The sequence below is a fragment of the Cyprinus carpio genome, chromosome B23, assembly GCF_018340385.1.
Source record: "Cyprinus carpio isolate SPL01 chromosome B23, ASM1834038v1, whole genome shotgun sequence".
Taxonomy (NCBI): Eukaryota; Metazoa; Chordata; class Actinopteri; order Cypriniformes; family Cyprinidae; genus Cyprinus; species Cyprinus carpio.
The window spans coordinates 12164545-12179523 of NC_056619.1; the positions used below are offsets into that span (position 1 = coordinate 12164545).

A 14979-nucleotide genomic window follows, 5' to 3' on the forward strand; every position below is an offset into this window, starting at 1 on the left:
ATATATGAAATAGTTGCGGCTTTAATGATAATATTTGTGGGCACCATATCTGTGCATAAATGATATGTGTGTATATATATATTAAATTTAAATGGTTTAATGCGTCATAACAGGAATGTTTTGGATTGTCTGATTGATTCTCAGATGCTACACCAGAAATTCTGATTCATTTTAGTGAATCATTTCATCCTGAACAGTCTTCTCTCTTATATGTAACATATTTTAAAGTATAATTCATTTTAGTGATTTGGTTCATCCTGAATAAGGTGATCAGATTTCTGAAATGGTAACCGGGGACATTACTAGTTTTGTGGTCCAAAAACATTTTGAAATCTCATGTGTTATTATCTAAAGTATAAATTTATAAAGGGGGACAATTCATTTTAAAGAGTTTCTGATGAGTTTCTGTTGTTTAATTGTTGTGAGTTCCTTATGTACTTGTTTTATAATTATTATATTTACATAACTGGTTTAAATATAATTGACCAAAATTCATTCTATGAAAAATGAAAATAGTAAGCATAGTAAATAGCAAATAGGTCAAAACAGTATTACAACTAAAATCAAATAAAATTGTGACTTATAAAAATGAAACAAACATGAAAATGGTAGAAAAATGGTATTTATCAACTATGTTTATCATTTTCTAATTGTATTTTTAATATTTTAATTTTTAAAAAATGAATATGTCTTCATTTTAGTCAACTGGTTCGTCCTGAACTGTCTTCTCTCTGTTATGTGATGTTAGAAATTCTGATTAATTAAATTGACAGTTAATCTTGCACAGTTGCTCTGTTTTATGTAATGTTGGAATGGCTGATAAACTTTAGTGAATCGGTTCACTGAATACCTATTTCAGACCAATGAAAACTTGAGCTGCGTTACGCTACAAGTGATGTTGAACAGCTTAAAATTAATTGCAAGAGATTTTGCTTCCTCTCAATGTGGTTTTCATTTTCCTGTCTGCACGACGGTTTTTGATTGATTACTTCTCTGTATGGCTGATGGCTGCAACTTTCGCATGCAAAACAGTTCAATTGCCTTGCCACCTCTACTGCTGCAGGTAGGAAGAGGAATTGTGTGAGAGAGAGTAGGTGTGAGAGTGGATGCAAAAGAGGAAGCGAGAAAGAGTAAATGAGAGAGACATATACAGAGAGATGGCATGTTTATTATTGCATGGGGATCCACTTATTGGGTCTTCGTGGCTGTGAGCGAGGCTGTGAGAACAAAGTGTGGTGTAATTAATTAAGCTGTAGGCGACCGAAATCCATTTTTCTCAACCACCGCCTGTACACTTTCAATTACTCCTGCTGTTTAAACAATTACACACAAACACATTCTTGATACACCCTCTGAATTATTCATCAACTCGATTTTTGACTGCAAGCCACAAGCTCAAACTGGTAACTGCTATAGAAGACTCTGAGAAATGGAGATGCTTTTTGTTTTTGTGATCAGTGTTGAGAAGTAACTGAAAGTTGAAATCATTACCTAACTAATATTCCTTTTGAAACTCTGGTCCATTCAAGTGAAATTGAAGGTCTTGAATGGTCTTCTCTCTCATAAAGTGTGTCACAATGAAAAGTCAGTTTTGTTTTAAAGATTTAGTTTGTTCTCATATCATGCACAGTGTGATTTATTCAAGTGCAAAAAATCTTGATTTGAGCCTTTTTAGGCTTTTGAAAATGAGTGATTGTCAGGACATTTTTGTCCAGATTGCAGTAAAGAAAAAAAGAATATTATAAGCCTGAAATTGTAAATTAAAAAAGATATTCTTTTATTTTCATTTCTTTAATATACATTTAGTGAAGGAATTTGTTTAAAAAAAACCTTGTATGATTGTGTATCTAGGTCAGTATGTCTTTAAAAATATTATATAGTTTGACCTTTTTTATGAACAAGGTTAGTTCAGGTCAAATAGATTAACCCCAAGAAATTGAGTACTAAATGAGTATAATTAACGGCATTCAATATGTAAGGAAAGTATTTCATTACATTTAATTTGACCTGTCATTTAAATCAGTTAATTTTTCTTTTGAAAATGGTGTTTGATGGATGAATGAAAGCAACATGAATACCGAGATTACATTTCTAAGAACTTGGCACTTGCGCTGGATTTTTGAATTATGCCTCCTTTTCAATTATGACATTTTTCACAATTCAAATAAGAACATCAGAGAAATTTACATTTAAAGAGGAATTAGGGAGATTCGATGAATTATAAATAATTATTTTTTGGTATTGTGTGAACAATATGTAATCATGTAATCAATGTAATCATTTATAATCAAACTTGTTTTTCCTTTTTTTTTTTGGTTTTACACAGGTTTCTTCTTCATCCCACAACAGTGGTTTACAAATCTGCCCAGTTACACAAAGCAACACTAATATTCTGTCCACATCATCTGGCCATGTTGGACTAGTATATTGATTCTCATCAGCTATTCACAGAATATGATTCACAAATCACGGATGGGTTGTTTCCTTACACACAAATTATGCAGAAAATTTCCATGGCAGGAAAGTTGAATTGTAAGCGAGACAGCACAACACTTGAGTCTGTTGCTCTGTCTAGATTTGTTCTAATTCTGGAGCTGTCATGTTTTGTTTCACAGAAACAAATTTAAAACTACAACAAATAACAATAAGGGCAATGTCTGGCTATGCATCAGCAGCTCAGTTTCTGTTCCTCCCTGCTGAATATCTGAACATCAGCCTGAACTCATCTGCAATATAGATTTCTCACTTGCACACTGGAAATTGTTTGTTTTGAAACTGATGGCACAAACAAGCCTATTAAACTTCTGCCGTTTGCGAGATATGAAATCAATTAGAGGGGATTAATGGATAGAGCAGATCAGTGTTTTACTGTGCTGTGAAGACTTTGATTACCCCAGCAAATCCCCCTTGAAACCACAAATCATCAAACGGAGAACGCAGCTTCATATCATCAGTTTAGTGTAGCCATGACAGCATCAGTAATATGTCACTTTAAGTTCTACGCTTATTGCGTCATGGGAGATCTGGAGAGCATTAACACATTGAACCAAAACGAGATGAGAGATAATGTAACGACACAACATACAGATGTAAAGTAGAAATCCTTAATTTATATCAGTTTAAAGGCTTTTCTTTGTGACATTTAACACACACACTCACACACACACACATATTTATTTTTATAGTTATATAGAAAAAGACTCACTTTATTATCTTATGAAGTGAAAAATGGTCTCCAAAAATAAAAATAAAAAAGCAAAATAATTGCTTTAAGTATTTACCCCTATATAAAATGTATCTAAATCATTATTGGTGTAGGCCTGTATATAATTGAATAGACTGTATATTAAAAACAAGTTAATTCATATAAAAAATTATCTATCTATAAATTTTTCACATTGTATATTATAATGTTTTGATGCCTGAATTCACTTGTAACTTGTTTATTATTATTATTATTATTTTTATAGAACTGACCTCAAACCTTGAGAGAAGAAGACCTCAGTCATAAAAAAGACAATGCTAAACTCTTGGATTGGTCCAAATCTCAATCCAATTGAGAATTTTTGAATGGTTTGAAAAAGGCTCCACTAAACAATCTCCATGCAGCCTGTCTTGAGCAGTTTTTCAAAGAACAATGGGAAAAATTGCAGTGGCCAGATCTAAATCCACATAGACTCGAGATAGATTAGAATTGCTGCCAAAGATAGATCTACTAAATACTTGATTTGGGCTTGAATTTCTTTTGGATATGGTTATTTTTGACTAATTTGTAGTAATTCTTACTTTGACATATAGTATAACAAAAACAAAAAAAACTGTTCATCAGTGTGTCATAAAAGTCTAAATAAATCTTCTGTGATTCAGTTTGGTTCAGAATATTTATTTTGTATTCAATAACTGTAATTCAATTTGACAGATTTTTTTTCTAAGGGGGTGAATACTTCTTTCATTGGCACAATCAGTGTTGGGGAAAGTCACTATTAAAGGTAAATGCATTATAATATTGAATTATTATGTACTACAATATTTAATTGCTTTATTTAATTTTTTTTTATTGTATTTATTGGTTTATTTTACTTTTGCATTACTTTTGTCACACCTCAAAAAAAAACAATATATTTTTGGCAACTGTAAAAGGCCCTTTCACACCAAAAGTGAAATCAGTAAGCCTCAGGCTGAAGTCTGCAATTCACTCCCAATTTTTCTAAACACACCGACAGGAGAGGTATCAGTAAATAAATAGGAAAACAGAGTAACTTGCATAACTTGTTTAAAAAAGTAACTCACTAGTTACTTAACTTGCTTTACTTGAAATGCATTACCAGCACGGGGCACCATATTGTTGATACTGAAGATGTGGTGTTACTTATAGTAAATATATGTTTGGCTTTGACTGTGCATGTTTAACAACTTGAAATAATAAAAAAAAAAATGTACAGAAGTTTTGTGTTTTAAAGAAAAGAAAAAGAAATATAAATCTGTCTCTTGGTTCAGGTTGCTCAGTAGATGTCACATGTCTAGTAAAACTCATAAGACTGATGTAATAAAGTTGATATAGGACTTCCTCCGTGCTCTGGCAAGGGTAGAATTCGGAGGTAATATGTGGCTGGATGTGTCTGGTGGCTTCAGGTATTGTGAGGTCAGATTGGCATTCATAGAAGCGCTGTCTGGAGCAGAGAGAGAGAGAGTAGTGTGACAGAGAGCAGATGGAGGACAGCCCAGGGGCTGAGACTGTACGACTCTCCCATTGTTCCTACAGGCGAGCTGGCACTGTCAGGAAGATTGGATGGAAGCGGGAGAGATGGACGGAACATCTCTGCTAAAATAATGTGCCTTTAGGAGCTGTATTATATAAGGCTATTAAACTGTCAGTGCTGTACATTCGGTAAGATAACCTTTGTTTTGCAGCAGATGAAAAACATATTCCATGTTTGTTTTGATGTAGCTACATCCATGGCCTGCATCCGTCGTTACGTGTGGGGGGAATTATCACAGATGACTGTCTTCTCTCTCATGCCGCTGAGATATATTTAATACAAAGAAGGACAAGCAGGATGCTGTGCCGCAGTCGAGCCCTGATTCTGTCAGAGGCACTTTGTAGGAAAGTCTTCGGGCGGCTTCGGCAGCCTAGAGCTGCAGATGGAGACCCGGCATCCACGTCACCTCTGTTATTGAGCTTTATTGAGCCCTCCTGGAGATTTCCTCCAGAGAAACTTTAATGGCAGAGCGGAAACCAGATGACGCTTTGATTCAAAGAGATCCAGGCATGTCTTTATTGTAGCCTAGGAAAGATTTGAAATACTGCCAGATCTCCCGCAATGAATGCATTTAACTATTAAATAAGTTAAAACAGCGTGAGTTAAGGGTTGGACTGTTTGTTTGTTTATTTGCTGGCAAATAAATAGATTTATGTGATACCTGGAGAGAGCTATCTGTTAGAATTCCCATTTTTTCAGCGGCGGTTGCTCGGCTGGCATCTGGCCAGGCCTGGAAGTACGTGACCTGGAGGCTGCCATCTTCATGGGTGCTCAGTTCTGCTGCCAAGCTGTTTTGAGCCAATTAACTGAACTTAAATGGCATGTGACTAATGACTGTAGAGCCGAGAGGAAAATGATGTCACGATCACACTGATTTGCTGATGGGAACACAAAAATGTCACGAGTTGGGAATTTGGAGCAAAAAAATATATTTAGGAGCCTCTTAAAAAGAATCAGGCTCTGGTTAAGCATCTACAGGAATAAATGAAATATTTGTGGTTGCTTGTAAAATGTTTTATTACACACCTCAGCTCTGAATGTCTGCAGATATCTCCCTTTTCATGCTTTAATTGAATTCTATAAACAATGTAGTTAAATATGATTCAATGTTTTAAGCAAAAAAGATATAAAACAGACAAATGTGTCTTGTCTTTTTTCTCATATGTTTTTAGGATTAAGTTTATCATCTTTAAGTCCATAAGAAGCGTCTATCCAGCTGCATCAGTTGTGTTAATTCCAATTTATTATCAATATCATCTCGCTTTTATGCATTTTTTTTTTACCAGCAAAGTAAACCAGAAAAAATCCAATGTATGAACCAACCTGCACAGTACAGATGAATTATCCCATATAGTGTGCTTTACACCATATGCTCAGTCAAGCAGCAGTAATAAGACATTTAATATTAATTTCAACAGAGATTTTAGTAGATATTTACCTGTGAGGATATCTGTACTGACAGGAGATGCTTTTAACAAAACATACACTCTAAAAGAAGAGTACAAGACCTACATACAGCAGTTGACTACATTGAAAAAAAGGAAAAAAGTTTCCTAAAACAAACAAAAAAATGTCTGAACATTCCTAAAACAAGATGCATTTACTTGAGAGACAGAAATTGATATCAAGAATTTTAATATTAAAAATTTTGTTAGATTTGTATTTAATTTGCCAGTGAAGTAAGACAAAAAGTTTTTTTTTTATTTTTATTTTTTTTTACATTTTACCATTACTAAGACTAGTAAAAGAAGTGCATACCTTTTAAAGACACTGATCTGATATATATAGGCCTATATTGTATCATCTATTGTTCAAGCCTCAGCTTACACGGATAAATGGAGATATGGCATAATGTATATCTGAAGCCTTATATGACCATGTCTGGATGTATGTTGATACATATTGCAACATGTCATACATTTTCACAGCTTCATGTCCAGGAAGAGCTACATTGATCAAGAACCTAACAAGTAAAGTGAATCTGACAGACAATCTATATTTCCCAGAAACTCCACAAGATTGATATGATATCTGCCCTCTAAAACCACAGCAAGAAGCTCATAAGTCACAGTTGTGTTGCTGTTAAAGTAAAGAGGCAGCCAATCCGCAGTTATCGGATTAGCCTGCTGTTATTTTCAACGTAATACAGTTAGCCGCCTGTCCGTTATTAACACTTGCACTTTAAATCTCTGAACTACCCAGGTCGATTCCGGTGTGGTTGGTTTTGTAATAGCCTACTTGTCCTTGGACTTGGTGTTGGTCTCCCAGGGGCCCGAGAAACTGTGTCTGTGTTTGTTTGTAAAGGGTTGGTTCAGGTCTCGGTTTGTTAAAGATGAGTTATTTTCTACATCTGGAGAGTTCAGACTCATAACACTAAAACATGGCAGCTATGCATGCATGACAAACACAATTTGCTTAGTGCTGTTGCAGCTGTCAGAGCTGAATAAAGACCTGGTCTCATGAATCACCCATCCTCACCTGTCTATCTGAGCTGGAGAGCATGAACAGCCGGCAGCACATCTGTGAGAAGCGCTACACGTTCCTCACTCTGTCTGTCTCTCCATCTGTCTTTCGCTCTCTCTATCCCTCGCTTCTATCCATCTCTACATTTAAAACACATATAATCATCGATTTGCATCGCATTTCAGCAGCAAGTAAATCAGGACCTGTGAGCCCACAGAGCGGCCGTTGTACACACATCATGTAGAAAAATTAAAACAGATGCAATCACTTGCACTATGGGCATGGTGTTTCAATGCATATAGCTGCAATATTTCAGATTCCTTGATGTACAAAAATGTTTGTCAGAAGTTAGATAGATATGTAGTCATCTATATTCAGCCTTTAAATGATTGCTTTTGGTTTATTAAAGCTATAAGCCAGAAGAAACTGTGCTTTGCAGTGATTTTACCTGTAAACTGTGACTCTGTGTGGCTTATACTGTAGCACTATGATAAAATACACCAATGCTTAATACACAGTATAAATGTATTTTGTTTTTATTTATAATATATATCATATTAAATATTTATATTATAATAGTTTATATAATTATAATAGATATTTAAATACATATTTAAATAAATGTAAATGTATGGCCAATTATTTAAATGAGTATAATATTATTTTTAGCATTATAGAAGAGATAGTTCCAATCCTGGCTTCTGATAGGTCATTACATTGTTTTAGTTCCAAAGAGGGGGCACTCAAACCCCTCCCTCGCATTAAGGTGGGGACCCCAGTTGTGTTGACCAATCACAATATAGAATCAGCTTTGATTTGTTCAACACATCACTCCACAACTCCCATAATGGATCATTATTTTTATTGCATATCAGCGTTCTGTTATTTCAGGGAGTTCATCTACTAGTAGGGATGCTCCGATATTAAAATTCTGGCTGATATCAATAATTATTTTCCTGTTATGGCAGATAACCAATGAATGATATACTATTTTATTTGAATTAAAAATTAAACTAAAAACTAAAGTCAGTCATTTTAAATGCTGCAAGTTTCTTTAGAAATCATAACATTATAATGTACTTTATGAAAATGCATATCATTTTGAGATGTGCTAGAGATTACATTTATCAGTGTAATTCAATTATTCGTTTTTATACCTGAAACTTAAATGAGTGTTAGATGAGGGCAAAGCTTATCTAAAAATAATAAAAACAATATAAGAATGAACATTTAAATATTCAACACTTTTACAATATATATCCAATATTGACTGATACCAATCAATTATCTCTCGCTTCAACTAGTGACCATATAATGTCCATTCCTATCTTCTAGTTTAATAATTCCCAATATTTTTATTGTGTGGTTGATTTTAAAATCTATGCTGTGTCTACCAGCACCTTTTATCTATGACTGTATTCGCTATGTTGCACATCTTCTCAAACCTTATTGCTTAAATTTTGTTCATTTTTCTAACTATAGGCTGTTTGCAGTTGCCAAGCGATATTTTTTTTCCCACATTCATATGTGCAGTTTACACTGCATAATAGTCAATACTGCATAAATCAAACATATGCTCTCTCTCTCTCTCTCTCTCTCTCTCTCTCTCTATCTATACATATATTCTCTCTCTCTCTCTCTCTTATATATATATATTTTCGCAACGGATGCAAGCTCAATTCATCAGTTTGTGAACAACAGTGTTTTGCAATTTCCTGCAGTGATCTTGGTAACTAGTTACATTGATGGTTTTAATGATAGCAACGGTACAGCAACAATTCATGACCTGTCAACCCTGATACTCAGGACAATCTACCAGCCTCAAAGCACTCAATGCTTAAATATCTCTTTGTAACACAACACACACACGCACACACTCCCACCCTCTCCAAAGCCACAATCTCACCCTGACTGGAAAAAGCATTACAGTTAGAGATCACACTTGTCATAACATCAAAAATGTCGACATAATCACACAAGGATTGAAAGCAGAGCAGATGTTGTCAGTTTGGCTGACCTTTATACATTTTTTCTTATATGATTGGCAGTTTGAGAGAATGGTTGCTGAGCTTGATGTTTTTACAACATGCAAATGCATCCTGGAGCTACTACAATCGGTGCCGGTTGTTTGTGTTTTTCATATAAGACAAGTGGTAAAAGGAAATGGCTGTGAAGATGTTGTTTCAGAAAACATTGATATCTCAAATTCCTTCCTTTGTAAATTAAGTAGTGCAGAAAACATGACCATAAATTGACGTCTTTTAGAGAAATCATCTCTTTGGAGCAGAATGGGGACTTAAATATGAATTATTTAGTGCCTCTTTTTATACTTAGTCAAGAAAAATCTAAATGCCTCAGTATTGTTCATCATTTGAGAGAACATATGGACACTTAAATGTAATCTCTGTCCATTCATTCCATCCAGCACCAAATGTGAATTTTATGCAACGTCACCAAAGCTCATAAAAGCCCAATCTGTGCAGTTTTTGTTTGTTTTTTTATCTGCTTTGATATTCAGATTTAGGGTAGTGGAATCCCAGAGAGCCAATATATAGCCTTCCATTTAAGATGAACGTGATTGTTAAGAAATACTACTGTGCTCTGATAAGTCTCTTAGCTGGAGCTCAATTGTTTAATCAGGGCTAGCCTTCCTAACATTGCTCTATTTACATTCTGAATGACACTAAAGCCAAATCTAAATAGTCAAAAGTATTTGATGTCAAAGAGGCAAAACTCCACCGACCTTCTACTTTGAATCAAGAATAGCATGTACCTCTATAATTGTTCTATAGTCTGTACAATAAAATCAATTCCAATTCAGGATCCAATCCCACTAAAGTGCCTCTAGCAAGATTAGTTAAGGTAAGTGGTACGGTCTTAAATTGCTTTAAGCCCTCTCATTTGAAGGTGTGAGGTTACAAGAAGCATTTGTGCTCTGTTTCAATTTAGGTGAACCTTAAAACCACCCCAGACTGCTGAGATATTAGATAAACAGGATTTTCTAATAGATTTACATTCTGATAAAAATGTCTAATGTCCTCTTGACCCGATGTGTGGAAGAAAAACTGTAAGTTTGTTTGAACCTGAACAAATATTGAAATTTCCTCTCACACCCCAGGTGCTTGTAAACTTGGCTAACCACGAGGTCAGAGAGCAGTTCTCAGCTGGCGTTTTGCATGTTCTGATAGGGATCAAAAACAAAAGAAAAAACTAAAAAAGTCTTTGTTAAATAAAAATAAAAAGTACAACTTACCATATAATTGTGCTTAGTTAGCATAGTAATGTATGAACTTGGAAGGAAAAAATTGCTGATGTCAAAAGACATGACTCCAATGCAAATTTATCGTCCATTTACAGATGGTAAAAGCTAGCCAAATTAGGCAGAGTTACTTGACATGTCCTTGATATCAAGTGCTTGACTCCTTGAAAAGCATAAAAAAAACCTCTGCAAACCCAGACATCATTAAATACAGACCAAAATGTGTTGTGTGCAGTGAATTACTGAATACCGAGAGCTTAAAACCATCAAAACAATTCTGCTACTGTGTTGGGTTGCCACTTGATAAATGTCCAAATCTGGGTCCTGCAGCAATGCCATGTTGAGAACCACTGTGCTAGAAATCCCGTTTGTCTACTTTCCTGAATCAGAGTTGCACCAATGAGAATTCAATTAAGAAAAGGATTTGTTGAAGTTGTGTGCACTACTTAATAATACACTGCCTAACAAACCAGTGATTAAAACCTTCACCTGCAATTAATTTTGATTGTCCGCCATGGTGGATTAACCAGTGGAAGTAAACAGCAGCAAAAAGCCCTTCAAATACTCTCACACCATCTTCCATTTTCGTGTCATATAGAAAAGGATATCAAAAATAGCTTATATATTATATTATGTTATATTATATTATATTGTTTATATTTTACTGTACACGTTAAATACCTAAATACTTTGTATATACTCTTATATTGTTATTTTGTATATGTTTATTTTTCTTTAAATATTCTTTGTTGAATTATTATTATTATGAAAATTCTTCAGATTAGCTGCTCTCTTAAAGGGATAGTTCACCAAAAATGAAAATTCTGTCATTAATTATTTACCCTCATGTCGTTCCAAACCTGTAAGACCTTTGTTTGTCTTCGGAACACAAACAATATTTTTGAGGAAATCCGAGAGCTTTCTGACTCTTCATAGACAGCAACGCAACTGACACGTTTAAGGCCCAGAAAGGTAGTGAGGACATTGTTAAAATAGTCCATGTGAAACTATTTTCATTTCAGAATTTTCATTTTTGTGTGAACTATCCCTTTAATTTCTTTATAGGAATTGGAAATTGAAAACAGAAAGTTTGTCTGTCGTCTTCATTTTAGGCTTTTATCCATATAGAAACACTGATCAAAGCACATATATTGAGTAATAGAGCACATCAATTATGGTAAACAGAAACTCAGACATGCTTGCTTGAAATGTGAGAACCAATAAGGTTTGATCTTTGCATGTCACATAAGCATGTCTGAGCTTCCGTTTACCATATTTGATGTGGCACATCAATGTGCTATACTATATGTATGAGCATCAATTAAATCTCTTCAATATATAAAGCGATTGTATCTCTTTAGAAGATTTGTATTAAACTGCTCGATTTATATACTTTTACAATCTCTTTGTGTTCTTTTGATGCATGAAATCTTTGGTTGTGTGGACTTTCAGATTGAGATGGATAAATCATGCTGATGTCAGAGTGAACGATGAGACAGGAGATGAAGAGAAGGAAGGACTCACCGAGGATCTGTATGTTGGTTCCGGGTGGGGCCAGGTGCTGCTGGATGGTCTCATAGAAAGTAGCCTCACACATCAGCAGGACTGTCACACTGACCCACACCCACACCAGCCACGACATCCCAACACTCCTCTGAAGATACACAGAGAGAGGTCAGTAACTCACACACTCCCTTTCCATTTCTCACTTCCATTCATTCCTTTTTAAGTGCTGTGAATGCCATGAAGTTCATTCAAACCTGGTATTTCTAATTAAATCTGAAAAAAGATAAATTCTTGTTTATGTGAGTCTGACAGAACTTCCTCACTATCAAAAAATGACTAGGAATTTGTAAATAAAACTGTTATTTGAGTATGCTTTACATTAGTATTTCAGTTTTTATACTTTAGTTTTTCACATTGAATTCAGTGTTGCTTTCCATTTCTTTGTAATTGTTTGTGAAATGCACTAGCAATTTCTGTGTGAGAAATTGTTTCCACACAACATTTTTTTTCAGTGCAGAGAAAATCTCGCAGATCCAATCTCTATGTAGACCGACTTGCTTTCAGCCTCTTAGTGTGTCTATTAGGCCACATTTAGAAATGAAAGTGCCAAATGGTTTCTTTTTTCGCTCAGCCACCTTACAGTCTGCCTCCTTCCTTGAGTCTCCAATTGCCTATTCATATTCATAAATTAGAGTTATGACTAGGCAGTCACATTTTCTTCAGTTATCCACATAGCATGTACTGAAATTGAATGTCAGACTATAAAACTATAAAACCGTCTGGAGAACTTATGAAAAGAGCCAGCCATTCAGTCTCACGGCATATACTTCATAATCTAGGCTATAATAATCACTAATGTGAGATCAGATAAAGGTATTCATGCTGATCTTTCAGTGCACTCCTTTTTCAGAAAAAACAACCATTTTCCTTGCATCAAGGTAAAAACATTATATATTTGTTTTCTGAACATTTCTATTGCATCAGCTGCATGCTGATACTTGGTAAAGAGCAAAACAAAGCTGAAACAACTACTGTACCTGTATCATTCAGGGACAGCCGTAGGAGAACTCAACACTTTGTCCTCAATCCATCCATTGTGAGGTGTCCAAATATCCCTGCGTCCAGGTATTGTCGTCTTGTAGAAACTCTCAGTTCTTCTGTCTTCTCACTTTCAAGCCTGAAGCTGAAATCAGGGACACTGTAGGACAAACAAATAGCGAAAGAGAGAGAGCGCTATGATTCAAGCACAGCAAACCCGCTCATCTAACCCTAGAATCGCCTCTTCACTCCCCTGAGCCATAGTGATGATTTTCCGCTTCACATTTAAACACAACTGAAGGGCGGTACTCTCTCTCTCTTCCTCCCTCCCTCTTTCTTGCTCTCTCTCTCTTTCTTGCTTCACTCTCCCATTTCATCTCTTTCTCTCTCTTACACTTTCTCTCTGTCTCTTTCTCTTAGTCCCTCACTCCATCTTTCTCCTCCTCCCTCCTATTGCACATAATTATTTTTTCCCGATACACGAGAGCTCCTAGCTTCAAGCTATACATGATCTCTCATCTAAAACCTGCCTTGATCTAGCAGTCACTGGAAACTGGGAAATGATGCCGAGCATTTGTATCTTAATATATTGTTCCATTGGGTTATGGTGAACTGACATTTATCAAAAACATTTTTTTTTTCTAGCGCAACACAAATCCCCCCTTGAGCAATGTTTTTCACTCAGCATGCAAACAGATTGTGATTGAGATCTCAGTAACTCTCAGGATTTTAAGCCCCTTCTATCCTCAGCATGTAATTGAGCCCAGACCTGGAGTCACTTGCTTGTCACCAACAAATTGCAGTGTCCTGCACAACAAAACTCTCTTTTTTCCCCCTTTAAACTGAGCCAGGCTACAGACAATAGACTTGTGACACAATCAGCAGGTCCTAAAAACAATCAATTAGCTCTTTTAAAGGGGCAAGCATTATGTGCAGAAACTAGTGCAGAATGTCTCTTTTCAATTTGCACTTTGAGATTCGAAAAAGGAGTTGTTTTGCAAGTATACTAATAAATTTGAAAGACAATAAATCTTGAATTTATGTATATGTAAAAAGCACACATAAAGTTTGATTGTCCCAACAAACAAGAAAATGCCAGTGGTATATTATAAATGGTAAAATTAAATATTTGGCTATAATTGCAAACAGCAGCATGCAAATACTGTATATAATATTTAGGTTTTATGTAAAACATTTTATTTGGTTTATATATATATGTAACAGCAGCATGCAAATACTGTATATAATATTTAGGTTTTATATATATATATATATATATATATATATAATATTTAGGTTTTATGTAAAACATTTTATTTGGTTTATATATATATATGGCCATGGCAGAACCCTCGTTTTATTTTCAGTGACCCATTTTTGATGTTTTTTTTTTTTTTTGTTAGATTCAGTCAGGTTTTGATTTTTTATCTGTTGGTATTTGATTTTTTTTTTAAATATATATATAACTATAGAACCTGGTCCTGCTTGAAGTTCCAGTAGTGTCTGGCAACTGAATGTGCTGGAGAAGAGGATTTTTTCTTGAAACCCTTCCAAAACAACTTGGGGCGATGTAGGTGCTGTTAGATTTTTTTATTTTTATTTTTTTTACGTTTTTTGGGGGGGAAATGGGAATTTCCAATGCTTTATCTCTTTTCTTACAGCCACTTTCTATTTTGTGGAACTCAACAATCTTTTGCTGCACATCAGAGCTATAATCTTTGGTTTTTCTCATCGTGATGAATGATTAAGGGTTTTGGCCTTCACAATTACAACAGAAAGTCATGGCTGGAGTCTGGTCAATTAGAAAGTGTAAATGGGAATGGGAAAATACTTCAGTTAAATTTCATTCAGAAGAATTTCTAGGGGTGCTAACAATTGTGGTCAATGTGTATTAGAACAAAACAATGTATTTCTTAATAACGTTTCACCCCCACTATTCATCATATATATAAT

General features: G+C 34.9%; 1 protein-coding gene across 3 annotated transcripts in view; it reads right to left on the minus strand.

Moving 5' to 3' along the window:
• Positions 1 to 14979, minus strand: part of tafa1a (TAFA chemokine like family member 1a) — a 59091-nt gene that overhangs the window by 24737 nt on the left and 19375 nt on the right. Inside the window, exons 1-2 of one of the 3 annotated variants that reach the window (XM_042750872.1) lie at positions 13026 to 13416; positions 12007 to 12136 (exon numbers count right to left, since the gene is read on the minus strand). In XM_042750872.1, coding sequence (XP_042606806.1) covers positions 12007 to 12136; positions 13026 to 13034 — 139 coding nt within the window. In that variant the 5' untranslated portion in view covers positions 13035 to 13416. Of the gene's footprint in view, positions 1 to 12006; positions 12137 to 13025; positions 13417 to 14979 lie in introns of those variants that run through there. The other 2 variants (XM_042750870.1, XM_042750871.1) reach the window with 2 other exon arrangements.